Genomic DNA, 27635 nt, shown 5'->3' on the forward strand with positions numbered 1-27635 from the left:
GTCCCTTGTTTTTCCCTGACACCCTGGCACAACTTAACAGCTTCTTATCTATCTTCCAAGGCCTGTTTTCCATCAAAGCCTAGCAGTTTCTCAGGGGCTGTGTAGGGCTGACAGGCCAATGCCTCCTACAGTCACCTACTTTGTGAAGGCAAATTTTCCCCTAAATTGACATTTTATCCAGCTCTGTGGGCTAGCAGGTACAGAAGGCAGCTGCCAGATCCCTGAAGGACTCCAGCCCTAGATACAAGCCCAGACTGACCTGTGGGGAAATGCAGGTTCCTGTAGCCTGGGCAGCAGCAGGGCACTGGCCTGCAACCAGCTCTCCTCCTTCCCCTCTACAGTGAAAGGGAAAGTGGGACCAGGCAGAGACCGCACCTAAATTCCCCTTCCTCTGCAACCCTCCCTTTCCTCACCTCGCTCCCGGACACAGGCCAGGACACCGAGCCAGCTAGGTCCTGCAGCAGAGCTTACTGCTGTGCTTGCCCTCCCTTTCCTTTTGTTTTTTCCTCTCCTTCTGTCACTGCCACCCCAGAGGAAGGAGCGCTCCTTTGACTAATCCACTCGAGCAATTCCTTTCCTCATGTCTTTGAGAAACTTTCCAGCACTCTGACTGAGCCTGTGGGTGCTGGATCCAAATAATCCTCTCCTGTAGATTACAACAGCTGGATGAGAAGATAAAGGCTTTTCTCTCCTCTTTCCTCTCTTGTTCCTTCCTTTTCACTTCTCCTCCTGAAGCCAGAGTGATTCCCAGCTGTTAGGCATAATGCTGGTGGGAGCCCTGCGCAGCCTTCTGCTCCTCTGCCTGGTTGAGGAGGGCATCCTCAAAGTCCGAAGATACTACATTGGTGCAGTGGAAACTGGCTGGGACTACCTACACAGCAACCTGCTCTCCGTGCTGCAAGCACCTCCAGGGTAAAGCTCTTCCTATTGCAGTCCAGGTAGCCTGCTACGGGCCCTCTCCCAGCCCCAGCACTGTGAGCTTGGGTCGGGGCAGGCAGGTGCCTGGGGACAACCTGGCAGGGTGGGTGCTCTGAGCTGCTGGTACGGCTGCAAACGGGTGTTTCTGTGCAATGGGGAGTCACTTAGTGCAACCCGTGATAATGCACCGGTGGAATAAACCTGCAGCATGCTGCAGTGCTCTGCACTACTGCTCTGTGCTGCTTTATCTTAATGCAGTTTGCCTGTGACCCTGTAAAGTCTGTGCCTGGAGCTAAGGGCTGGTTCTCCAGCCTGTGCTTTCTCTTCTGCTCTGCGTCCTGGGAGCTTCAGGGTGATGCAATGGGAGATGGGGTTCTGTGCCTCCCTGCCTGGGGGCTGCAGACGGAGGTTACCTGTGCCCTCCAACATAACTCAGAGTAGCAAAGGCTCTCCACTGTGTCTGCATCTGGTAAAACCTGGCTTTAGTTATTTATATATTTGTGTACGTTATGCTTCTGGGGATGAATTTTTTCCTTTAGGGAATGAAAATAATTTTTAGTGTTTGGGCAAAGAATGGCATTTGCACACAGTGACAAGAGGGAGGAAGGCATGGTGGTTTTGCCCAAATACTTTAGAGTAGGAAGGAAAAATGACAGTTGCATTGCTCCAGCATCAGGATGCTGTTGTCTGATGCCATGGCTGTCTTGGACACATGTGGCTGTGATGGGCTGTTCTGTGCTCAGCGTGGGGAGCAGAGCTGGACAGTGACAGCCCTCGAGGATCAAACCATACTGCTTCCCTCTGCCCCACTGCCACAGCCCTGTCCCTAGGCTCTGTGCTGGGGCAACATCAGCGCACGGCCCCATCCCAGACCCACACTGGGTTGAGCAGTGAGGAGCTGTGGTCAGGCACTGGAAACCAGGCTCTGGTGATGAGCCAGGTCAGCCTGACTAGCTGCCGTAGTCACCGTATTAATCAGTTACATTATTTTATCCCTCCTTTTGTTACTTCAGTAGGATATTCGCATCCAACATCCCCTGTTTTATTAATGCCCCCCCCCCCGCTTTTACTAATGTTGCGCTCAGGTCCATTAGGCTACAGTGGAGGTGAGGCCACTCACGCTGTTAATTCAACCCTGTGGCTTTCCATTTCAGTACTGTCTTTAATGACAGGCTTGTGCACCGTTTCTGACCCCAGCATGACTCAGGGACCTGGCTCTGCCCTGGAGATGAGCTGGGGGGGGGGTGCGGCATCAGCAAGCAGCCTGAGGTCACTTGTCCTTCTCTAAAATGGGGAAAGGTAACTTTGGCTTTCTCATAGGTGGTGTGCTCCACCCTAGAGAGGCAGGTCACACCTGGGCAGCGCGGTTCCCAGGGGAGCCGTGGGGGAACCAGGGCTTGCTCAGAGTGTCTGGCTGTTCCCAGGTGGATGACAGTGCCTTTTCCCTGGACCTGCAGCCTTAGCCTGGTTCCCCACACACGGGGACAGCACAGAAAAACAACCAGACAGGGAAGAATGCAAGAGTGAGTCAGGAAAGCTTGGCAGGAGCAGACACAATGCTGGAGCTGGGGTGCCTGCACATGGGGTGTCTTCTGCTCCACCCGTTCTCCCTCGTGATACCAGCATCTCATGGCAGCCCCCACGACCCCCCCAGTCAGGGTCTCCAAAACCCCTGGATATATTCAGTGGTTTCTCTGGCACATTTGTGGAAAGCTCTGCCGAATGAATGGGCTACAGAACAGCAGGCCAGAGCTGCCGACGCCTTCCCTGTGTTTCTCTTTCTCCCAAACACAACGCTACCAGCAGGGTTCGAGCTGAGACCAGCACGTCCTGTGACGTTCCCAGGGACCTCATCTCCTGCTCGGAGCTGGGGGCCACGTAGCAGCAGCCTGTGTTTGAGTGCTTCAGCAGCACAGGGTGTTTCCCTTGGCTGTCTCCCGGCTCTGAGAGATGAACTGATAGTGCAGCTAACAATGCTGATGGAAGGCGCCAGGAACTTATCTCTCTGCCTTGGCTTCAGCCACCCTTGGTGTAGGAAGCCCACAGGACTCAAAGTGCAGAGGACAAGCCAGATCACATCAGATGTCCCTGTGCCAAACTCTGCCTCTTCATCCCCTGCAAAGGCTGCCGGGCTCTGCTGCACCAGCTGGGACCCATTGCTGAGCTTTGGTGTCACCATGTCCACGCATGCCAGCAAACTCCCCCTGACTCCAGAGGATTTCTGTCTTGTTTACCATAGAATTATCAGGACCAGACCCTCATATCTCAGGGATCTATTTTGAAAGCTAGTCTTTCTGTGAGTTAGAGATTAAGGCACAGCTTCCTGACTGTGGAGAGCGCAGTGCCAAATGATCCCACAGTACTGCCACCTCCCAGTGTGGGGTCACCCTGCAGAGCAAAGCTTCGTCCAGACCCTACTGCCATCGAGCCAGGAATGATAACAGGAATGATAACAGCTCATGGGCAAAATCAGCTGAATGCAGTGGCCCTGCTCACCGGGGTCATGTCCTGCTGTGGGCCTCCTGACAGCCCAAACGTAGGGTTATAGCTGTGGTGGGAAAGGCAGGATCTGGACACATGTGTGGTTTTCATGGGTGCGTGTCCTGCCCTGGTCCCAGAGAGGATGAACCCCACTCTCCCCACAGCATTCTCCAGCTGCAGGTGGCTTCCAGTTGGCAGCATGGGGGCAAGTGTGCATCACCATTTCCTAAATTTAAGTCACTTGTCTCCTTCCTCTTCCTCTTGAGAAAGAGTCACAAAGGGAACCACTGCTTGAAGAAAGACTTAGTCAGAGCAGGAGAGCAATCTTTCCTGTTTCTTCAGAGGGAATAAAATACCACCTGGCTTTTGCTCCAAACAAAACAAGGCTGGAAGCACTCTGGTTACTGGAAATGGTCTCAGTCCTGGGGCTGATAAGCCAGTCTCTAAAATCCCTGGAGAAATTAATGGCTTTGTTATCCTGATAAATGTGCTAGATTCCTTCTGGAAAATGAATTTGTTTAGCCACTTACAGATAAAAAGCGGCCAGCAGAATAAATGGGGTGTGAAATGCATTGAAGGCTCCTTTATCCTTCTGCTACAAGGAGTAATTTTTTAGGGGCTGGCTGTAAATCCCAGTTTGGTCAGAAAATAAACAAATGTGGGGACATTGCTTGCTGCCACAACAGTCTCTTTCCTGGGGGGAGCTGGGGAGGATGTTCGAGGTTATACATGATGTGATGTGTCTGCCACACCTGAAGGTGCTGGGGATGGGGTGGGGGGTGACTGCAGGGCAGAGGCTACCATGCTACTGTTATTGCAGCGTTCCAAGTGCCCCAGGTCTCTGTTGGCAGGGAAGAACAAAGCCATGCAAGGCATGAAGCAGGAGGCTGGCAGCAATGCCTGCTGCTGTGCCTGCTCCCAGCTGCAGCTGAGTATGATGGCGCTATGCCTCCTGCCCTTGTGATTCTTCCATTGTGACTAACACTGTGATATTAATCACTGCTACATTGTCATCCATGAGCTGAATAAAACACACCTGGGGGTTGTCAAGAAACCCAAAGGACACAACATGGTAAGTGATCTCTGGGACCAGCACAGCACAGGAAAGCTGGCAGGGAGGGGAGGAAGAGGATGGCTGCTGCCCATCTGTGGATGGGGCTGCACCATCAACCTTGGCTTTTCCTTCCTCCTGCAGCGTGTCAGGGCACATGGGCCCAGGGACTCCCATGCCGGGTGTCCCCCCCCGGTACAGGAAGGCTGTGTTTGTGGAGTACCATGATGCCTCGTTCACGCAGCCCAAGCCCAAGCCAGCCTGGATGGGTAAGAAGCACCCAGAGCAAGGTGGGCCCTTGCTCTCCTTGACAGCGGCCAAACTCATCCTGGGTTGGATGCTGGCAGCTCCTTGGACAGGAATGCGAAAGCACCTGGATAGACTTCCAGTATGGCAGAGCTGCTGGGGATGCAGGGGAACATTTCTGGTGCCTCAGCAGTTGATGCTGCCATGCTACATGAGGGACAAGCACTAATTATGCAGGTGGAAAGCCCAGACCCTTTGGGGTCATGGCTGGGTGGCAGCTGCCTGACCCCAGCTGCCTGACCCTGTTGTTTTCCCCTCTTCAGGTCTCCTGGGCCCCACCATCCGAGCAGAAGTCTACGACACAGTGGTCATCGTGTTTAAGAACCTGGCCTCCCGCCCATACAACCTCCATGCCGTCGGGGTGTCCTACTGGAAGGCATCGGAGGGTGAGTTGGGCAATAGCCAGCTGCTGCAAGCCCTTGTGTAGTAATTCCCACTCTGCTGCCTGCCTGCCAGGAGGGAGCACTTCCCTCCCTGACCCTGCTATTCACAAGCCCCTGTGAGGACAGATGGTCACAGAGATGGTTTAGCCTGGGAGAACCATGCCCAGCCCAGAAATGAGCTGAGATAAACAGCCCAGAGCAAACCTGCATCAGTTATAGAGGTAATTCACAGGTTAAACCTCAGTTTGGATGCTTAGGGCCAGGAAGACTGTCCCGTCCAGTGTCAGGGCAGGTGGTGGGTGCACAGCCCAACAAGTGAGTCTTTGGCACTGCTCTGCTCACTGCCCTGAGACCAGCCTTTGCCAGTGGGAGTCAGGCTGGCCCCAGAGTCTGGGTAGAGAAAGGCTGTATTCTGGGTTGGGCGAAGAGGCATTTCTGCATCCATGGTGTGTTGGTGATGAACGTTCAGTAACATCTGGGTGTTTCTTTGGCTTTAGGTGCAGGGTATGAGGATGAGACCAGCCAGCCAGAAAAGGAGGGTGACAGGGTGGATCCAGGGAAGACACACACGTACATCTGGAAAATCCAGCAAAACCAGGGCCCAACAGATGGTGACTCACCATGCCTGACCCACTCCTACTCCTCCAACACCGACAGTGTGAAGGACATCAACTCCGGTTTGATCGGAGCCCTGCTCGTTTGCCGACCTGGTAAGGACAGGACAGGGTGGGGACAGGTCACATACAATCAGGAACTGAAAAGCAGGAAAATCAAACATGCCTTCCAGAAGTTGAACATGGCAGTGGAGTCAGTAAGCTGTGGTCAACAACAGCACTTTTAGGGCTTGACCTTTTCCTCACAGAGTCCCCAGTGCAGGAGCCAAACACAATCTGAATTTCTCTGATGGAGAGAAATCAGTTGCTTTGTTCCTTTTCAAGATTTCAGACTACAGATTAAATTTTCTATCCTGTATCTGAACCTTATCTATCCATAAGGTGAACTGCTATGGAAGCATAGATGTTTGTCTTTCCTTCAGAACTTCACCAAGCTGTGATTGTTCAGTGTCAGCCAGGGTGCTCTGTCAAACAGGTTTTGTTGGAAGAACTAGAGGGGAGTTTGTATCAGCAAGGGTTAAGGATCAGGCAGGAGAGATGCAGGACACCTGGGGCACTGCCTGGTCTGCAGTACCTGTGCATGCTCTCCTTTCTTTGGTAAACATGGAGGTGATGAAATCTTAACTGTTAATATTTGTGGGTGCAAGGCACCAAGAAGTGTACCTGGTTGAGCCATCTCCTGGAAGTAGCTGTCCAGACCCTTCTGTTGTCACTGGAGAGGAATGGGCAGGAGTCAACCCCTCCCAGGGCACTGTCTGCAGTCTCCAGTGACTCATCGGGAGCGGTTTCTCCACTGAGTGAAGTCTAGACAACCACAGGCAATGGTCCTGATGAGAGGCTAGATAAAATGAGCTCTTCCAGGTGACTAGGTGGATCCTGAGAGGGGAAGGCAGCAGAAACTGACCTTTCAATGGGGGAAACTGCCCCATTGAAACTGCCTTCTGGGGGCAGCTGCCTCTCAACCACGGGCTTTTGGGGACTGCAAGGTTGGAAACAGGTCATGAGATGTGACAAAAGCAATCCACAGCCTGGCCTTGATTTACCAGTTCTTGGAGACCACAAAGGGAATTCCCTGGGGGTGCAGGCATGGTGCTTGCTGACCTTTAAAGACATCCATCCTGTGGTATTTTGCAGGGACCCTGGCAAGCGATGGGAACAACGATGCGCAGCAAGAGTTTGTGATGCTCTTCGCAGTGTTTGATGAAGGTAATAATTACCCTGTTGACTAGTGTCAGCCCCTGAATTCAGTCTGGACTGGGGTGCATGCTTTGGCCATGGTGTGAGTCCAGCTCTCCCATCCCATGCCCTGGCCTTGCTTCCATCACACAGGCTAAAGCTGTGGGGGAGGAATGCCCTGTCACTTGAAATGGTCACCACCACATTCATGCAGAGCCATGGCAAGGTCTGTTGTAGATTTCCAACAGGCACCACACATCTGACCTCCCTGGATTTTGGCTTTCATACTGTTTCCCCCCAGTGGGAAGGTTTCCTTTTTCTTTGAAATGCTCGCAAGTGAAAACTGACTGCGTGCTCCTCTCTCCACAGGGAAAAGCTGGTACTCTGAGCCCAGCTCCCTGGCAGTTCCTCAGCCCCTGCCTCACAACAGAACAGAGCTGCACACCATCAATGGCTACATCAACGGCTCCCTGCCTGGTGAGTCCTAGCGTGCTGGGGACAGGGATGGAGGTCATGGGAGGTTCTTCCTAGAGGTGTAGCCAAGTCTGTAAACTCAAGGTATCTTGTGAAAGGGTGTGAAAAGAAGCGTCAAGAGGAGTTTCCAGGTGATGGATCTGTTAGGCTGTATTCACCCCAGAGGGACTATCACATCTCAACTCTTTGATCTGCCTTGCCCATTTACAGTGGGACAGGATCTGTTTCCAGCTGTCTGTGTTGCCAAGGGCAGCTGACCTTCTCAGATATTTCCAGGAATAGTGCTGGTAGCAAAGAGTTGCATCTCTTGTAGCCCTGTGAATGAGGCTGGAGCTAGCATTGAGGGAAAAATTCAGCTGTCATAAGCCTGGGTCTGACAACACACCTCTGTAGGATTTCAGGAATAGAATCATTTAGGTTGGAAAAAACCCTTAAGATCATCAGGTCCAGTCATAAACCTAACACTGCTAAGTCCATCACTAAACCATGTACCTAAGTGCCACATGTACTCATCTTTTAAATACCCCCAGGGATGGTGACTCAACCACTTGCCTGGGCAGCCTGTTCCAGTGTTTGATAACTCTTGCAGTGGAAAAAATTTTTCCTAATATCCAACTTAAACTTCCCCTGGCACAACTTGAGGCTGTTTCCTCTTGTCCTATCACTTGCTACTTAGGAGAAGAGACTGACACCCACCTCACTACAACCTCCTTTCAGGTAGTTGTAGAGAGCAACAGGGTCTCCCCTGAGCTTCCTCTTCTCCAGAAAAGCAAAAGAAAATGTCATTTGTGGTCTCAGTGAAGAAAAAAGTTGACATTTTCTGATCTTCTTCTGGGAAGAGGTCCAGAGATGCCTGAGAGTGAAGAATCTCCAAGGCAAACTGGGAAACACTGTCAGAAGAGTCGTTACCATCAGCAAGCTTGATGACCCACACCCTGAAACCTCCCGCTTGGGTCTGTTTTATCTTCAATAAACGGCAAAAGCAGAACTCCCCTGAATTCCCCATCCTGGTGGATCCATGGAGCTTAAGAGCTGAGTAGACCTCATGGTCAGCTGCTGTGCCTGCACAGTGCGTTTCCCCTTGAGAAGGTACCCACCTCTGCTCAACAAACCCCTGCCTGGCTGCAGGACCTGGCCTGAGAGGTGTCTGATGAATAGGTGGCAATGGAGAGCTGAGGGGCCCAGGACGGAGCCTTCATCCTGTCTCCTCATGGGCCCTCGGGATCCATTCCAGTCACCTTTGCATTCAGTGCCAAAAAGAAGTGCTTGACTTCCTATCTGACTTTGTTTGGCTTCAGCTTCCAGGAACTTGTTCTTGTTATTCACTTCCCTGATAGATTACAAAGCCCTTCAGCACACACTAATTTCTCCCCAGGAAAATATTTTTACAATGCAGTCAAGTCCTCTCCCATTTCCTAAGCACACAAAGCTCTTTGAGTGTCTCCGAGGAAGGAATTTTCTCCAGCCTTCAGATAATCCTGGTGACCTCTCTCTGCCCTTCTTTGGGTATTTTAACTACTGCTGAGTATGTGCTGGAGCCCTGCCTCAGAGGCAATGTTTTAGTATCATCAGGGTTGCCAGTGTTGTGATCACACAAATGATTCTCCTTTCCAGTTACATGTTCCCCTATTTTTAGAGTCAAGGAACATATCTACCTCTTTTCCCACTGCATCCCTCTGTGAGCTCTCATCAGCACACTTCCCAAAGCCCTTGCCATAGTCTCCCACTCTGTAAATCTAGTCATATCTCAGAGGGATGTTGTGGCCTGCACCTCTGTTTTACTCATACAGTCCACGTTCACATGTGACTTCTCCATCTTGAAGCCACCAAATTGTGGGGCAGGGTACTCTACTCAGCACATGTCAGTGTCTGAGTCTATAACACCAAGAGTTGGGACAAGGGCTGGACACAGTGCTGAAGCCTCAGTGCTTTCCCTCTCTCCTGGCAGGACTCACACTGTGCCTCAAGAAGCAGGTCCACTGGCACGTGATTGGGTTGGGCACTGGGCCAGAAGTTCACTCCATCTTCTTTGAGGGCCACACATTCCTGGTGAGAAGCCACCGTCTCAGCAGCCTAGAAATCTCCCCTGCCACGTATCTCACAGCCCAGACCATGCCAGGAACAGTTGGCTGGTTTCGGATGTTCTGCCAAATACTGTCCCATCAGCAAGGTAACCTTATTCTACAAGAGCTCAGGGGAAACATTCAGGGGATGGCCTGGTCTCAGATTTCTGTGCAGGGCTGCAGCTCCAAGGCCCCTCCTGCTCCATAGTATTATACCCGTGTGCAATCTGGTCTGTGACCAGGATGGTATAGGTTGACCTATGCGATTGGCCCATTTGATGGGGACAGTAGTGGAGAGGACATCTCCCAACCAGAGCCTGGGGGAGCTCAAGCCTGTGCTGTCATGTCAGTGTGACCCTTTCTGTTTGGCTTGGCTGGACCCAGCTGGCATGGAGGCCATTGTGAAGGTTGAGGAGTGTCTGGAGGAGCGCTTGGTGAAGATGGGGAAGCCGTCAGATGAGCCAGAGGACATGGATTACCCTGAAGAAGATGAGGAAACTTATCATGTGATCCAAGTGCGCTCTTTTGCTAAAGAGAGCCCTGTGACCTGGACTCACTACATCGCAGCTGAGGAAATGGACTGGGACTATGCCCCCATGAAGCCTGTGTCTCTGGACAGGTGAGAGCAAGCATGTGTGCCCCATGAGGCTCCTTCTCAAGGCAGCCCTGCCAGATCTTCCCCATAAATTTATTTTCCTCCTTCCCAACCTGGACAGTTTTGTTCTTCCTTATTAATGCTAAGAGGATGGATGCAGGATAAGGATGGTCTTGGGAAAGTCATGGGAAGGCAAGACCAGGCTTTGCTCCATTTTACCAAATGCACCACAGAGGCATTTGTCTCCAGGGCATTTGTCTCTCTGTCACCCAGGTCTCTGGGCTCAGCCTCTTCTAAGCAGGCAGCAACACCTGGTGACCCTTCTCACCCTCCAGCCAGGAGGCCCTGCATAGCAAGGACATGTGCCCACTGCTCCAGAGTGTGGGTCTCCTTGCCCTGTCTGGAAGGACCTGCTCTAGATGGTAGAGGCAATTAGCCCCTGCTGCTGCCCCACTTCTTGGAGGAAGAGGTGATGCAAGTGTGATATGTCAGCAGAAGTACCTTAGTCAGCACTGCATGGCGATGACACTTGTCAGCAGTCCCGAAGTCACTCTGCTGACACAGGCTGTGTGAGCTGGGTCTGGTTTGGTAGTGGGGTCACTGGGTTCTGCCCTAGATGAGGATCCCAGCCAGCAGCCACTGGAGCAAGGCTTGCAGAGCAGAAATCCCTGCCTGCAGCCTCTTGCAGGGTAAGCCTGAGGAGGTGTCCTCTCCAGCTCAGGGCTGGCCTTGCTCCTGGGAAGGAGCTGTGATGAATAAGAAAAGGCAGCTGCTCTCTTGCCTTATGCCCATATATAGGAGGTGTTACCAGACACAGGAAAACCTGCCATGCTCTCAGCTCTCAGGCACTCCAAGACAAGGCAGTGTCAGACAAGGCACCTAGTTGAAGCTTTCTCCATTAGAGAAGCACTAAATCACATTGAAACATTGGGTTCCCTGGGATGCATATTGCGATTGCAGAGATGGATGTCTCCCCTGTGCACTGGCAGTCCCCAGACAGCTGTGTGGGTCCTTGGATGATGGAAGATCTTGCTCTGGTTCTGACAGCATCCCACATGTGGCTGTTTGCTCTTTCTCTGAGTTACCTGCAGAAACATCACGAGCCTGTTTCTGGAGGCTGGTCCTCAGCGGATTGGTTCAAAGTACAAGAAAGTGCTGTTTGTGGAGTATGAGGATGCAACCTTCAAGAAGCGCAAGTTGTCAGACCAACTGGACAAGGGAATTCTAGGGCCTGTCATTAAGGGGGAGGTCGGAGATGAGTTTAAGGTAAGAGAGAGATTGCTTTCCACAAAGAGGGACTGGAAAGGGAGACTTCAAAGATTTATGCTGTTCCTCCTAATAGCTCTTGGTTTGTGGCTAAGGTCTGACATAAGTCCTTGAGGTACTCTATCATGTTCAGTAATGTCCAAGTTTCACCAGAAAGGCAGATGTTACTGAAAGCCAAAGCTAAATACTCTTGGTGAGATCAGCAGAGATGCACAGGATAACGCCCAGTGCCCTTGATTTGACTTCACTGCAGGCATTTTAGAAACCGTGTGAATTAATTGAAGACACATGTCATCCAGCACCTTCCTGTGAGGCAGGAGTGTCCTCTCATCCTCTACTCTTCTCCATCTGTGTGCTCTTGCCATACATGTTGGGAACTGTCTCTTTTGTCTCCCCATGTGCCTCTGCTGACCACTTGACTTGTTTGCTGCTAGGAGGAATGGGATGGTTTCCAGGAATTTCACATTTCTGCTCCCTGCCTGAGCTTCCCTGTGCAGCTGTGGGCATGGAGCTGAAGGCTATGCCTGTGGCAAAGCCTTGACAGAGCTATTCAGAGAAATAAATTAAAAGCTTCATGCAGTGAAGTGGGGAGCACTTTGAAGCTGTTGACTGCTGTGCATACTTAGTGTCTTGGTCCTCTGAGGCCTCCTGGATTGACAGACCTCTTCTGTCTCATACGCAAAGTGAGACTAAAGACAGTAACTTTCCCTTTAATGGATCTGATATTTTCATGCCCTTCCTAAAATGGGGACCTCCTGTAAAGATGGACAGTGTAGACTCATAGAGAAACAAACAGTTGTTTCTTCTATTCTCACTCCTACTTTGTAGTCCCAGACACGTCCAGGTTCCTCCTCACTGAACACTGGCAGGTAGCTCATCCCAGAGTGCTGATGTTCACCGTTTCCCTCACTGCAAGGACACTGAGGGCAGCCTTGAGACCTCACAACATCCAGAAAGCTTTAAATGTTCCTGTTGGCTGTCCTTATTTCAGATCGTGTTCAGGAACCTGGCAAGCCGACCATACAATATCTACCCTCACGGCCTCACCAGCGTAAGGCCATACCACGCCATGAAGGCTTCTCAAGGTAAGGCAGGCCATGAGAATTTGGGACATCACTTGGCCACTGGCATTCTTCTGGGCCAGGAGAACTTCCTGCAGCCCATGGTAAGACTGGCTGTCCAGCCCATCCATCCAAGTACCTGAGCTCTTCAATCCCAGAGACAATGATGATTCTTGGTTCATGTCCCCCTGGGTGTCATGTAACCCTGTCTTTAAGAAAGGCTTGGATGATGACTGGAAGAAGGGGCATTGTAAACCAGGGAGCTGGGACCATGTTGTTTGGTCCATCCTGAAGGCCTCCGCTTTCTGATGAAGCAGGAACCACCCTGGTGATTCTGCCTGTGTTTGCCAGTTTCCTTACCATCCTCATTCCCTGGGCTCCCCCCTGCCCTGCTTTAATGTGGGGGGGTTCACTATGACTCAGAGTCTCTCTCTCACAGCTGCATGGTTTTTGCTCTGGGGTTGTTGAGTTCCCAGGTCCCTTTCCCAGAACTGTTTTCATCCCCTGACAGCATGCTCCCAGGATCACAACTTGTGCAGGGCCATCCCACATCCCCCCAGGGCAAAATTGTGCCCTGTCCCTCTTCTCTCTGCCCTTTTGGCTGCATCACAATGATGGGAGCAGGTGTGGAGGCTGGAGAAAAGCTCCTCTGCTGCAGCAGAGCTGGCAGAACCAAGACACCATCCACTAAGGGGTTCAATAAAACAGGTCAGCTTTGTGACCTGTTACTAACTAAATCAAGGTTTTCCTTCAGGATAATCAAAAGGGTAAAGTGGCCCACCAGCTGGCAGGACTAAAGGACCCAAGCCACACAGGGGAGCTGGAAGAACTCTTCCTGCCCCGCTGTCAGCACCCCCCAGCCAGGCATGGCTCATCACCAGCTTTGCCAGATTCAAATCTGTGAAAGCAGGCGAGTCGTGGTTGTGGAGCCACAGGGATAATGGTCTTCAGGGGTGTATAAATAAAAAGAGGTATTATTATCCTGACTGACATATAAGCCTTGCAAACTATGGTCTTACAGTGGCTCAGCTGGGCACCTGGAGCAGAAAAAGGTCTTTTCCTAAGGCTACATCAGTGCAAAATCTTGCTGAATGCTTTCCTTCCATTTGTTTTCTTCTGTTCCTTCCAGATCTCCTTGCTTTTCTCATGGTCTAGCTATATTTGCTTAAAAATCTATCTTTTCTTGCTTTGTTTTTCACCCATTTCAGCCCTGCCCAGCTCTGTACCTTCATCTGCAAACCCCTCTGGGCAGGCCAGAGCCCAGACACAGCTGAAACTGGGCAAACTTTCCAGTTTGTTGCAGTTTCAAGGGCTTTCAAAATTAGGCATATGCCTCTCCCCCCTAATCTGATCCCAGGGGCTCCTTTTGTCCAGATCAACTTTTCATGAAAGCACATGCCAGCAGCCCGTGTGCCATCCCGGGGTACCTGTGGGGTTGTGTAGTTTTCTATGCAACTTGTGTGATCAGGAAACATCCTTTCTGAGCTCTCTTAAAAAGCAGTATCACCCTTTGCAGCATCAGCCCAGACATAACTGATCTGCCCTTGGGCTGTGTGTTGCCAGATAAGGACCTGAAGGACATTCCTATCCCCCCTGGCCAGTCATTCACCTACAGCTGGAGGGTCACCACTGAGGATGGGCCAACAAAGGCAGATCCTCGCTGCCTCACCCGTTTCTACTACAGCTCCGTGGACCCTGTCAGAGACATGGCCTCAGGCCTGATTGGGCCCCTCCTGATCTGCTTTAAGAAGTCCATGGATCAGAGGGGAAATCAGGTGGGTCTTTCCTCCTTTGTCACCTCAACTGCCAGGCTGAAAGGCTGGAGTAACTGTGGCAGGTGAAATATTTGGGTAAAACCAAATTTGTCTATCCTGTTCTCTTCAACCCTACCATCAGTCCCAATGTCCCTGCCCTCCCCATCCTCCTCTGTATGCTCCCTTCTCTCCAAACCTGGACCTTAACTCCTGTGAAATAGCAGTAAGCTGTTCCCCATGCACCCAGGCTAAAGAACCTGGCAGCTACACTGGGCCCCAGGGCCACTCTGGTCAGAGCAAGAATAACCATTTCCCTCTCTGCCATCCAGATAATGTCAGACAAGACAAGGTTGGTGCTGTTTTCGATCTTTGATGAGAATCGCAGCTGGTACCTGGAGGAGAACATCAGGCGGTTCTGCACTGACGCAGCCCATGTGGATACCCAGGACCCCCAGTTTTATGCCTCCAACATGATGCACAGTGAGTTCTTGGCCAGGGCCTCCCTGCAAACCCTGGGCAGGTACAGGCTCACCCCTGCCGCAGGGAACAAGCAGAGAATATGCAGCAGCTCGTCAGCCGCAGAATCAGGTCCTGATTAAATGTTTCACCCCCTGCTCTATTCCAGCTATTAACGGCTTTGTGTTTGACAACCTCCAACCAAAACTCTGCCTGCATGAAGTTGTGTATTGGTATGTCCTGAGTGTTGGGGCCCAAACTGATTTCCTCTCCATCTTCTTCTCTGGAAACACATTCAAGCACAACATGGTGTTTGAGGATGTGCTTACTCTTTTCCCTTTTTCTGGAGAAACAGTCTTCATGAGTTTGGAAAAAACAGGTTAGTAACATGGGGTATTTACCAACCACGGGCTTGGCATCACAGCAGAGATAAGCAAGCACCTCCAGCAAGGTCTCTGGTACCAAATTGCATTTTGGCAGCCCTGAGAGCAAAGGGATGCACAACCTGCTGGAACAGCAAAGTAATAGGCAATGATCAAATCCTTCCAAAACTTAAATCAAAGACATTAAGTTACTGTATTTTACTTCATTAATAGAGTGTGTTAAGGTCACACAGGTTGTCAAGTCAGTAAGCTGGCTGCAGTAACATGAGTCCCATGGACCTTGCCTCTGCACCTTTGGGTCCAAGCTCAGAGGTCAAGAAGAGCGGCAATGCTGACTCTGCTGTGGGTTCAGCTGCTGGTCATGGCATCCTATTTATCTCTACACCTTTGCAACGACATAAATCGCAGCCATGGAGAAGTCCTAGGAAGGATTTGCTTCAGAGTCCAGTTTTATTTCCCCTCACTCAGCACTTTTTCCTTGGCATTTGCAAAAGCAGTACCATTAACCATTTCCTCACTGGCAGAAGAAACAGAATTTACCATGTGATTGCAACACTCACAGAGGAAACACAGAACTTACCATGTGATTGCAAACACTGATATGGTGGTGACGAGCGCTGCACCCTGAGCCAAGCTGACAAGGTTTCTACGTACCCCAGGAAACTTTCTAAAACCCAGCCAAACGTTGCATCCGTTTAAGCTCTGATTTTTGCCTGATGATCTAAAACAAGCAAGTAGCTCTGCCAGCAACAGATAATAGCTCTCTCCAGCGTCAGAGCCTGGTTATTACACACTTTCTCACCCACTTTTGGTGCCTGGAGAAGAGGCACTCACTGTGGGGAGCAAATGCATTGGCCGGGGATGTGAGCAAGAGGCAGCCTTTTCATTTCCTTCTCCTTGAGTGGGAGAGACGTGATAACTGTGTCTGGAAGAGAGGTGTATCTGACAGCACCAGCATGTCTTTGGGGGTGGACTGTGGTGATTATTCTGCTGCTGGCAATAATTCTGGAGGTTCTGTGGGTTCTCATGCATTAACTGTTGTCACTAAGCTATTGTTGGGGCCCTTGCAGGTGTGTGTAGCTCACTAAGCTCTGGCAGGTTCTGCTGATGGTGCTTGTTAGGACTGGCTCTGATGTTGGCAGCAACCCTGATATGTTGTGAGTCCAGCTGTAAAATACTCTAGGGATTATGAAACATGAATTCAGAATGTTACAGCCTCTAAATCTGAACCAGAGGCTTCCTGAAAATTGCACTAGCAAGGAAGTGGCATGGGGATGGCAGCTCTTCTGAATTCCCACTGTGGTGGGCTGATGGTCCTCTTGTCCTCTCTTGAGACAGGTATCTGGATGCTGGGTTGCCTGAATCCTGATTTCAGAGACCGAGGGATGCGTGCCAAGTTCACAGTCTTGCAGTGCCAGAATGAGGAATACCCTGATGGGGATGATTATATGGATTCCGAAGAGGAGGAGGATGCCTTTGACTTTCAACCTAGGGGTTTCTCTAAAAGAAAGAGATGGCCTAAGCCATGTGTGAATGAGCAACTGAACAATGTCACCTCTTCCAGAAATAAGACAGAGAAGCCAAGATTGTGCTTGACAGAACCCAGCCATGGGGCTTTCCTGAACAATGGCAGGATTTCTGATCCCCCTTCTAATGACACATCAACACTTACAGGAACAATCCCACATCCACATGATATTTCCATGTCTTCTCTGCCAAACTATGAGCCAGTGTCCTACGAATCCTTCCTGGAAGACGAAGAACAATTGTCAAAAATCATCAGTCAGAGTGAAGGGTTTGGAGCTCTCCCACCTGGAGAACACTTGGTGAGTGTCAGTGGAAGGGTCCATGGTACTGTGAGCTCAGAAGAAGGTCAGCAATGGCTGCACCAAGCCACACCAGCTCCAGAAGATGCTCTGGCAGGAAAGAAGGTGACAAAAATCTCAGAAGTGCAGGAGCCAGTAAAAAGGACAGTGATCCAGTCTGGTGGCACATTAGAGATCCTAAAAGCAGAGCCTCAAAAGACAACTACTCATGCAACAAGCCTGTGGGACTCGATGGCTTATGCTGCTAGCAAAGCTGCTCTTCAAGAGAACAGGGGCTCATATCACCAGAATGACCTGAGACTTCAAGACATGACTTCACAGGGTGCTGAGGACAAGTTGCTAAGAGGGGCTGATAAAATATCCTTAAATATATACAAGTCAAAGGAGACAATCAATACAGAATCAACTTTAAGTATTGATCATAACTCTTCCTCCACACTGGACAATCCTTCTGCATCTTCGGATGAGACAGAGGACAACAGGACTTCTCATGATGTGGTTCAGAGTCACACCAGAGAAAGCAATTATTTGTCAAATGAGCTAGATGCTAGGCTGGAAAGAAGACCTCACAAAGTGGTTTCACAAGGCTTTTATGAATCTTTTGAAGGGAAAAATATTTCTTTCTCAGACCTGGGACCCAGCAAACCTGTACAAGAACGAATCCTCACAGATGAGAGTAACACTTTGCCTGCAAAAAGTGGCATGGAACAAGAAGCCAGTGAACTTACCAAAGGCACAAGCCTTCTAGAAACCACTTTTGCACACACCAATGACCTTGAGCCTTCCAGCTATATAATGACAGAAGAGAGGGATGAATTAATTTTGGAGGCAGTGTTTCAGAATGTTACAGCCGCTAAGGAATTGGCAGAGGCGGACAATCTTGACTTTCCTGAATTGAACATCATGGCCAATGACACAAGGCAGTCCCCAAATGCTTCCTTAAACAGCCCTGAGCAGTTTCTGAGACACAGAACTCCAGCCCCAAGCATGAGTAGCCCCAGCTGGAGGCCTCGACAAGCCAGGTCACTGGACAGCAGAGGCTTGATGCATGGTCTGGGTCTTCCCAACACCAGCTGGCCTGGCAGCAGAGTTCCCCCCTCTGAGGGTAACAGAGCAGAGCAGGATCTGGCCAACCAGACCCCTGAGACAGTAACGAACAAGAAAACCCCAAAGGTGTGTGGACCTCATTCACTTTTTTGTAGCTCTCACTTCAAAAAGAGGTCGCTGGTATCAAGCAACACTTTGCCCGAGGTGATGGTGGCCCAGCAAAGCCTGAAAGAAAAAGAAAAGCCAAGCATGGTTGAGGGGAGACTACACTCAGGCAGGGATGCTCCACAGGCTGTGCTTGGAGATAGTGCTGTCGAGACACATCCTGAGAGGAAGCCAAGCACAGATGGGGGTGTACAGAGCAGAAGGGAGGGTGCCCAGCACAGCGGACGCTCCTTCCCCACGCAGGGAGCACTGGGGAGCGAGGTGGTGGTGGCAGCAAGCAGCTCAGAAATGCAGGCTGCTGCTGTGGCTGCAGACCTGTCCTCAAACTGGGACCTGGTTTCCCTGGGGACAGTGGAACACCCCAGGGCCTTGCAGAGTCCCGTTTTGGCCAAGCTGCAGCTGGGCAGAGGCGGTGCCTGGGAGGATCTTGGGAGTGAGCAAGCTCAAGGGAGAAGCCAGATGGAGGAGGAGACAAACTCTGTGGAGCAGCTGGGTCAGTTCAGTCCTCAGCCTCAGCAGCTCAAGGCCAATGACACAGAGGACTACATGCCTGAGAGCATGTCTGGGCAAAACCCAGAAGAAATCTCTATAAAACCAGCCTCCAAAGAGAACTATTCCCTGTCTCCAAGCAGCCCTGCTCACAAACACAGCACTACCAAAAAAACAGCTAAATATGAGCAAGCCAGTCCGGAAGGATGGCAGGTGCTCAGAGGGGGAGATGTCCTCAAAGAAACTGGGCAGAGAGAGCACCAGGGCCTAGGAGAGCCCAAGGAGGATGGGGAAGGCAACAGCACAGCTTGGAAGAGAAACCATGTCCCAGGACATAAGGAGGGACTGGCTCTGGACAACGGGACCCCTTCCAGCCCCTTGAGGCCAAAGGCTGACAAGCCAGACTACGATGACTATGGCGACACAGAACAGACCATGGAGGATTTTGACATCTATGGAGAAGAGAATCACGACCCACGCTCCTTCCAGGGGGAGATACGGCAATACTTCATTGCAGCGGTGGAAGTGATGTGGGAATATGGGAACCAGAGACCCCAGCACTTCATAAAAGCCACGTAAGTGGGACTGTCCCTCATGTGTTCTTCTTGCACTGCGTGACATGGCTTGATGCATGATGTTGGCATGTCCTGGCAGTCAGGGTCACAGGTCTATGACTGTATGACCCATCCGAGCAACCCAGGGGAAGGACACTGCCAATGCCTCCATCCGCCTCCAGCTTCTTTGCAAGTAGGTCAGGGATGCTCTAGGCTCTGCATCACTCCTGCCCTGCAGCAGCGCTGCCATGGCTGCCCTCCCTGTGGGACAATATAACCTGACTTGCTTAACTGCCCTCACCCCAGCAGGGACCAGAGCAGCAGGAGGAAGCCTTTCCAGCAGTACCGCAAGGTGGTTTTCCGAGAGTACATGGATGATTCCTTCACACAGCCACTGCTGCGGGGAGAGCTGGACGAGCACTTGGGCATCCTCGGGCCATATATCAGGGCAGAAGTTGAAGATGTCATCATGGTGAATTGAAAGTTCCCATTTCCTATAAAACCTGAAATTCCCCCATTGCTGAATATGCTCAGCCAGAGGGAGTGCCAGGATGGGCCTGCAGGCTCTGCCAATGCCCATGAGTTCACCTTCGGGGCTGGGGGGAAGGAGCTGGACTGTTGGCACCCTGAGTGCCACATGGGTGGAACCAAGTTGGTAGGCAGAGCCACCATTCAGAGGGACCTCAGTGACTGGAGGAATGGGCCATCAGGAACCTCAATGTTCAGAGGCAAAGCCTGAGACAGATCCAACCCCTATAACAGCAAGCCTGAGTAGCTCCTGGGGTCCGTGGGGAGCCTTTTGGGTGAAGGGATTGTAAAAAGGATAATGAGCTAAGCAGGGTTCAGTACAGCTTCTTTGGGTGCTCTATGTGAGGGCAGTCTCGAGCATCCCTCACCTGCCTAAGGAAAAGGTGAAGGGCTCTTCACCAGGCTCAACACTAGTATGCCTGGAGAAGTTGCCTGGTTTTCACTGAAATCCTCACCAGGATGTATTCAGCACCTTTGGGCTCCAGAGACAGCAGTGTTGCTGTCTTCACTTACCATTGAGCAGGGAGAGAGCCTCATCCTGCTGACACAACCAGGATGCACTTTCCACTGGGAACCTCACTGCCCAGCCACAGCTTGTGGTTCAGCAGGGGTTGGCCACTGCATGGGGCTCTAGCTGGAGGGCTGTGCACCAGGGACATGGATGCCTCCTTCCCACCAGCTGGCTGGATCCAACCCCAAGGTCCAGGCCACTCTCAGCACTTCACCTACCCCCCTCTCTACTCCCCTTGCTTTGCCTTCCCTCTGGTGCAGGTTACGTTCAAGAACCTGGCCTCGCGGCCCTTCTCCTTCCACTCCACGCTGCAAACCTACAAGGAGACACAGGGTGCAACACAGGGTGGAGAGGTGGTGCAGCCCGGAGAGCTCTGGAAGTACACCTGGGAAGTCCTGCCCCAGGTGGCACCCACCACGCAGGAGTTCGACTGCAAGGCCTGGGCTTACTTCTCCAGTGTGGACCTGGTAGGTGGGAGCTTGCTCCATGGGGCATCCCAGGAAGGAGAGATGAGCGGCATGCCTGGGTCCTGGCTGTGAGGTCAAGGCTTCTCCTATGGTGCTGTGCTGAGAGCAGCCTGTGGCTGTGGAGATTCTCAAGTGTCTAATACAGTGATGAATGCACTCTGTTGCTTTCTCTTCCCTTCTCTTAATTGGGGTTTTCCCCCTTTCCCCAGTTGTTCCAGATTATGAGACTTGTAGGGAACTACAGTTCTGCAGTCCCTTATCCCTCTGCCAAATCTGACTGAATCTGGCCCCTAGGTTCAAATGTTAGTGGGGTAGGGACTGTTGGACAGTTGGACAGACAGACACTGCTTCTCTCGAAAGCATGTGCAAACATTTGCTGCACCGTCTTTCTTAGCTAAGGGCAGAGTGGGGATCCCCCAGTGAACCCAGCATGTCCTTCCCACCCTACACACCCATGCCCTGTGCATGAGTGGGAGCCAGGCCAGGGATGCGGGCAGGGCCACCGCTTTCCTCGCTGCTGCTTGTGAGCACCCACGCTGCCTCCCCCTCCAAGGCAAACCCTTCTCTCCCGGCTCCTTGTCAGGAGAAGGACCTGCACTCGGGCCTCATTGGACCACTGATCATTTGCCACCGTGGGGTGCTGAGCTCCATTTTCAGGCGGCAGCTGTCTGTGCAGGAGTTCTCCCTGCTCTTCACCATCTTTGACGAGACCAAAAGCTGGTACTTCCAGGAAAACGTGGAGAGGAACTGCCGCTCTCCCTGCCACACCCAGCAGGACAACCCTGACTTTAAGAGAAACCATTCCTTCCATGGTAAGGACCCTTGCTCTTGCCCTTTCCATCCCCCAGTCTATATTGGGATGGAAAAACCCTCAAGCTTTGAGCCACTTCTGACCTCTGCCTTTCCCAGCCATCAACGGCTATGTGAGTGACACGCTGCCCGGGCTGGTGATGGCTCAGCAGCAACGAGTCCGATGGCACCTCCTGAACATGGGCAGCACTGAGGATATCCACTCCGTCCACTTTCACGGGCAGCTCTTCAGTGTCAGGACTAGCCAGGAATATCGCATGGGAGTCTACAACCTTTATCCTGGTGAGAGGCAGCATGGGCGCTGGGCATACCCCAGCTGCCGGGTCTTCGTGTCCATGCCCATTAGGAAGTGCCAAGCCTGGGGGGGAGGGAGGGGGCATAGCAAGGAGGGGGGCTGGATCTCGAAGAGTGGCCCCATGTCTGCATGGCGCTTGGCACTGTGGCATCCCATTACAGCCAGTAACTCCCTTCTGCTCTGCTCTCCATTCCTGGCCAGGTGTCTTCGGGACAGTGGAGATGTGGCCCTCCCATGCTGGGATCTGGCGGGTAGAGTGCAAAGTGGGGGAGCACCAGCAAGCCGGGATGAGTGCTCTCTTCCTTGTGTACAACCTGAGTGAGTGATCCTCTTTGCGTCCCAGCTTGCTTGCTGACATGGCCATGGCCAGCATGTTTTTGAGCTCACTCCTCCAGGTCTCTCAACATTTCCCTTGGGGTGACCCAAGTGGGGTCTTCTGGGTTTTCACTCTGAAAGGAAGTCATGAATTCAACCTTTGCCACCCTGCACAGCCCAGCAGAGAGCACAGAGTCAGGGACATGGTTGGGGCAAAGGCTGGGAGACCAGCTTTATTTGCCTGCAAATATTTTCTCCCAGAGCTCTTGTTTTCCAAAACTGAGGGTCCCTGGGCTTCCTGTAAAATGCACTTAGCTAGCAACTGCATGCACACACTGGTGCCTGCCTGTGCTGTTGGGAAGGTACAGTGCTCAGGTGCCCAAGCACATGTCAGGTGGTAAACTGAGGTATGGAGTGATGGTAGGAGGCAGCGAGCAATACTGCCTGACCACAGGTTGCTCTGACAGAAACAGCCACAGGAAAACTGACTCCATCCACCACAGAACACCTTTGTATAGGAGGAAGTGGTTTGTGAGAGTAGTATTTTATCACACAGTGACAGTCTCTCTTCCTAAAGGAGTATTAAATGTCATCCAGAAAATGTTTCCATAAGTTAAAAATCTGCTAAATATTTCAAATTTGCATTTTCCCCAGAAGCATTTGTCATGCAGCAGAGATGCCAAAATGTGACAAGTCACTAATAATAATGGTTATTATGAGAGATAAAGAGCCCTTGTGCTTAGCAGACCAGAAGAGAGACACAGAGAGACAGGGATGTCAGGCAGACTTTCCTTTAGCGACATGATATTTGTTTTTAAAAGATGCTGCCTAGCAACAAAAATGCCCAGGAGCAAGATACGGGTATAAGGAAGAGACACTTGTCAGCATTGCTGGGAGATCAGGACATGGGAATGAGAGGTCAGGGACTCAGGAACAGCATTTTGGCAAGAGGCTGCTGTGGCTTATGCTGGGACATCAGGGTCAGGAGCAAGAACTTCCAGCTTCTCTAAAATTCAGGGATGGATGTGGAAACATCTGAAACCCACTACTTGGTATGAGATAGACAAGACTGGGGGCTCCTGGAGGCTTGATCAATCTCCATAAGCCTGGAGGCTGCTACCCACCCTAGGCTTTTCTTTCAAAAGCCTTTTTATCTAATCAGCTCTCCCTAATTTCACCCTTCTTCTCCCTGTTTGGCTGCAGACTGCCGAAACGCCCTTGGCCTGGCCTCAGGCCACATTGCAGACTCTCAGATCACAGCATCAGGGCAGTATGGTGAGTAGGAGCTGTCACTGCAATGAAGGCAGGTGAGGTTGGGGCAACTTCAGCCAACACAACGCACATGTTTGCCTGCCCGAGGCTCTGCTACACCTGGCAGAGTCCTTCCTCCATCCATGTCCATGTCAGCATCCCACCAGAGATCTGGAGGTGCCTCCCACATGTCTGGCCCATTGTGACAGTGCTCTGCCACCCTGTACACAGCTACTACACCTTTGGGTGACCCTCGGGACCCATCCTTCGGATGGACTTCTCATCACCTTGGGCTGGGCAGCGCCAGGGGCCAGCAGCACCCTCATATCTATGCACTCTCCTTGCAGGGCAGTGGGCTGCTTACCTGGCCAGGCTGGGTAACACCGGTTCCATCAACGCTTGGAGCACTGACCGCAGCAATGCCTGGATCCAGGTAAGAGGGGCCCTGTGGCCGGTGGCACTGCTGGGGGCATTGCAAGGGCATGCTCACGGCTGATGCACTGCGCAGAAGGACCCGCACAGACAGCCAATGTCTCTCCGGCTGCACCCTGCTCTCTCCACTGCTTCCCCCCTGGGAAGGGAGCTCTCAGATCTTGATGGCAGTTAGGCTGGCCTGACCCCCAAAGCCATCTGCAGTGCAGCAGAGGAATCACCTGATGATCCAGCTGCAGCACTGGATTGTGCAAAAATCCCCCAAAGGCCAAGTGAGAACAGCTCACCTCTCCAAACAGCTCTCCCCTGCCTCCTCCCAGCTGTTGCCTGACCTGTGCCCTTATGAACGACTATTTTAACTAGTTTCTTAACTTGTACCCAGTTACACCACGAGGAAGTGAGTTCCACAGGTTTACAGTGCATGGCCTGAACATGGCTTGGGTTTTCCACCAGAAAGGAATCCCGAACTTTTGTTCTCAGGTGGACCTTTTGCATCTCATGATTATTCATGGCATAAAAACCCAAGGGGCACGACAGAAGTTCTCTAGCCTTTACATCTCCCAGTTTGTTGTCTTCTACAGCCTTGATGGGCAAAGATGGAGGAAATACAAGGGGAATGCCACCAGCACCCAGATGGTAAGGCAAATGACTCTTGAGCAGAGCATCTTCCCAGAATGGGGTCTCTTGGGGTGAGGAGGGCTAGGGAGCTCTGTACACAAAGCAGAGATCTCCTGAGTCCCTGAGATATTTGATTAGGGCAGCAACAGTGAGCATTCACTGCCAGGATGATAGAACTGCAGATCTGCAAGGAACTTGCTGTCTGTGTCTGTCTGTCTGTCTCATTTTAAATTGACTGAGCTATTTCTGTCCATGATCCCAGGTGGCTGTGAGATCCACTGCTTAATGTTATGTTGCATGTTTCTTAGAGCTAGGCATAAAATTTTGCCTGAATAACTTTTTTGACCCCAAAGGCAAATTTGGCTTTCTAAAAACATTATACAGATGCAGATGATTTGGGGGATCACTACTCATTAGAAAAGAAACACAACCTAAATATGCATAAGCTGGTCATTGCAGTGGGAGAAAAGTATCCAGAACAGGCTCCATCATGTACACCAGCTGTGGCCAAAAGTTTTCCCAGTTTCAAAAGTCACAGACTGACTTTTTTCCCCTTGTTTTACACCCCTGTTTGGTAAAAACATAAAAACATGTTAATTTGCATGGACCCTAAGTTTCTCCTCCTCCTGTTTCTCAGTGGTTCACCCTGATACAGCCCATTCACACTTCTTTGGTCTGAATCACATCTCAAATCAGTTCTCTGAGCTGCTGTTCTCTTGTAAGGGTGGTGAAAAGATACAGAAGTGTCAGACAGAAATGTTCTCCCCACTAATCCTTGTCCTGTCTAGTTCTTCTTCCACTGGTACAACAATCCTTTTTCTCCCTTTCCCCGCAGCTGTTCTTTGCAAATGTGGATGGAACTGGAGTGAAAGAAAATCGCTTTAACCCTCCAATCATAGCCCGGTACATCCGCATTAACCCCACTCACTACAGCATCCGGACCACGCTGCGCATGGAGCTCATTGGCTGCGACCTGAACAGTATGTCCCACCTCCGGGTATCCAGCAGCAAAGCTGGGGCCTGATCCATGGAGTGCTGAGTGCCATCCCTACATGTTTCTAGGACTCCCCTGGCAGTTGTGGAGGGGGAAGGAGGTGACTGGAGATGCCATTGGGATGTTGGGGCAACAAAGCTGGACAATCTCATTATGGTCTTGGAGAGAGCAATACCAGAGGGAGAGCATGGGACTAGCTCTCACCAGGATTTTTTCTGAATCACCAGACACCTTTAGCAGCAGCTGAGCTGATAGCTGGGGAGCTGCTGCCTCAGTCTGGGGGAATAGGGAACAAGCAGAGACAGACAAGTTTCCTCTGGTTTTGCCACTCCAAGGCAAGCCTGCTCTGGCCCACAGTGTGACCCGGGGTGGTGGTGCTCTGGAATCACCTCTTTAGCTGCACACCCCAGCAGGGCGGATTCCCCAGCAGGTACAAGCAGCAGCGGCTGTGCGGTTGCTCCATGCCACCAGCCTGCCAGGCAGCTGGGAGCAGCTGTGCACATGCACACTGATCACACCCTGTGCAGGCTGTCTCCCTGACAGGTAGTCTTGTCCTTCCCCTGGAGACAGGTTCTACCTGTGTCCTGGCAGATGCACAAATTCTTCACATTCTGCCTAGATAAAATCTCTAGGGATAAAAAAAGGTGGGACTAATGGCAGGTATAGTTTGGTACTCCCCAGCCACAACCGTGCTGCACCCAGGGACCCTGCAGGGACCAGGACACTGCAGCAAAGGGACAGGAGAACCTGTCATCAGGGAAAGCGCATGGAAGGCGTCTGGAGCAAGGAAGAGCCTGAAGGCATCTCCATGATGCATCTGCTCCCCACTCTGACAAGCATCATTCCTCTCTTCCAGGCTGCTCCATGCCCCTGGGAATGGAGAACAGAGGGATCCCTAACCAGCGCATCTCCGCGTCCTCCTACAGCACCAGCGTCTTCTCCAGCTGGTCACCCTCCCAGGCCCGCCTGAACCTGCAGGGGAGGACAAACGCATGGAGGCCAAAGGTAGCCCATGCAAGGAGCTCCCCAGGCAGGAAGCTGGGGCATGGGCAGGCAGGTGGGATCCCAGCAGGCAGGCTGGGTGCTTGCAACCTCTCCTAGCCAGGCTGCATGGGAAGCGTGTACAGCCACACATACCATGCAAGCTGCCTGCACACAGGCAGGAGAGTTGCTACACTGATTTAGCACCCAGCAGCTCCCGCCAGCTGCCTGGTAGGGCACGTGAAGGCCAGGACTATGTGCAGGGCCAGCTTGGCTTCAGCTGCAACAAATGTGTGTTTCTGATTGCTGCTGAAGAGTTGAAGGCAGTCTGTCCTTCCCCAGAGCAACAGCCGCAGCGAGTGGTTGCAGGTGGACTTTGAAGTAACCAAGAAGGTGACTGCAATCATTACTCAAGGTGCCAAAGCTGTCTTCACCCACATGTTTGTGAAGGAGTTTGCTGTCTCCAGCAGCCAGAACGGTGTGCACTGGAGCCTGGTCCTGCAGGACGGCAAGGAAAAGGTAGGCAGAGCTGTGTCACAGCCAGAGGCAGCCCATGGCCACCCCTGGGCCAACAAGCACAGCCCTTGGCACCAAACATGCTCATAGGATTTTTTTGCAAGAGCAGTGAGCTGGGCTGCGCTTTTTCCTTCCTAAAGTGCTCCCAAGTGGTGCTTGTCTGGGTTGTCCTCAAGTCACGGGCTCACCATACCAGCAGGGGAGAGTGCACCCCCGATTTCTCTTTCCTCTCCAGATTTTCAAGGCAAACCAAGACCACACCAGCACAGCAATGAACACCCTGGAGCCTCCACTCTTTGCCCGCTATGTGAGGATACACCCCCGCCAGTGGCACAATCATATTGCCCTGAGGATAGAGTTCCTCGGCTGCGACACTCAGCAGGAGTACTGACAGCTGCAGGGCCAGGCACGGGCAGTGCCAGCCTGAGGACCCACAGCCAGCTAGACACTGAACTCTTACCAGTGCTGGAGCCTCCAGGGACCTGGCCACCCCTGCTGCCAAGGAGAAGACCTGCAGAGTGTCACGGTGGCTGGCGCGTTATCAGCCTCTTGCTGTCCCTCATCTACCAGATGCCATTATAGTCAGATGTAATGCTGAAGAATTAAACTAATTTTCCAGTATCTCTCTGCACTTTGTCCTCTGCTCCAGCCTTGGAGTCCCTGGGGCCTCAGTCAGCATTACCAGCCACTAGTAGTTAATTAGCTCCAGAGGTTCTCAGCTTCATTTTGCACAAGCTCCCACTGCCCTGGACACAGTCCTGGGGAAGGAGGAAGCAGCAAAGGGCTGGGGGAGGAGTTCCTGCTCCAGGCCCCAATGTCCATTTCACAATCGGTGGGGATCAGTGGCTCAGGGAG

At 51.8% G+C, this 27635-nt stretch overlaps 1 protein-coding gene across 1 annotated transcript; it reads left to right on the forward strand.

Moving 5' to 3' along the window:
• The first annotated feature begins 539 nt into the window (after nucleotides 1–539).
• F8 (coagulation factor VIII) lies at nucleotides 540–27401 on the forward strand. The gene is made up of 27 exons (XM_026848841.1): nucleotides 540–912; nucleotides 4595–4740; nucleotides 5020–5142; nucleotides 5637–5849; nucleotides 6888–6959; nucleotides 7299–7406; nucleotides 9352–9573; nucleotides 9851–10085; nucleotides 11153–11327; nucleotides 12319–12412; nucleotides 13952–14163; nucleotides 14472–14622; nucleotides 14768–14977; nucleotides 16320–19083; nucleotides 19369–19534; nucleotides 20362–20568; nucleotides 21152–21380; nucleotides 21478–21660; nucleotides 21875–21991; nucleotides 23192–23263; nucleotides 23587–23672; nucleotides 24152–24307; nucleotides 25125–25269; nucleotides 26140–26288; nucleotides 26607–26783; nucleotides 27016–27181; nucleotides 27325–27401. The coding sequence occupies exons 1-26, from the start codon at nucleotides 764–766 to the stop codon at nucleotides 27169–27171; spliced, it is 6717 nt and encodes a 2238-aa protein (XP_026704642.1). The 5' UTR covers nucleotides 540–763; the 3' UTR covers nucleotides 27172–27181; nucleotides 27325–27401.
• The last annotated feature ends 234 nt before the right edge of the window (nucleotides 27402–27635 follow it).

The sequence above is a fragment of the Athene cunicularia genome (assembly GCF_003259725.1).
Source record: "Athene cunicularia isolate RWA chromosome 4 unlocalized genomic scaffold, athCun1 chr4_part3, whole genome shotgun sequence".
Taxonomy (NCBI): Eukaryota; Metazoa; Chordata; class Aves; order Strigiformes; family Strigidae; genus Athene; species Athene cunicularia.

Bases quoted from the DNA above. Each gene is read 5' to 3' on its own strand.
- F8 (XM_026848841.1), top strand. From the start codon at position 764: ATGCTGGTGGGAGCCCTGCGCAGCCTTCTGCTCCTCTGCCTGGTTGAG. The intron at 4,741-5,019 runs GTGGGCCCTTGC...TCCCCTCTTCAG, and splicing joins TAAGAAGCACCCAGAGCAAG to GTCTCCTGGGCCCCACCATC. The intron at 6,960-7,298 runs GTAATAATTACC...CTCTCTCCACAG, and splicing joins CTTCGCAGTGTTTGATGAAG to GGAAAAGCTGGTACTCTGAG.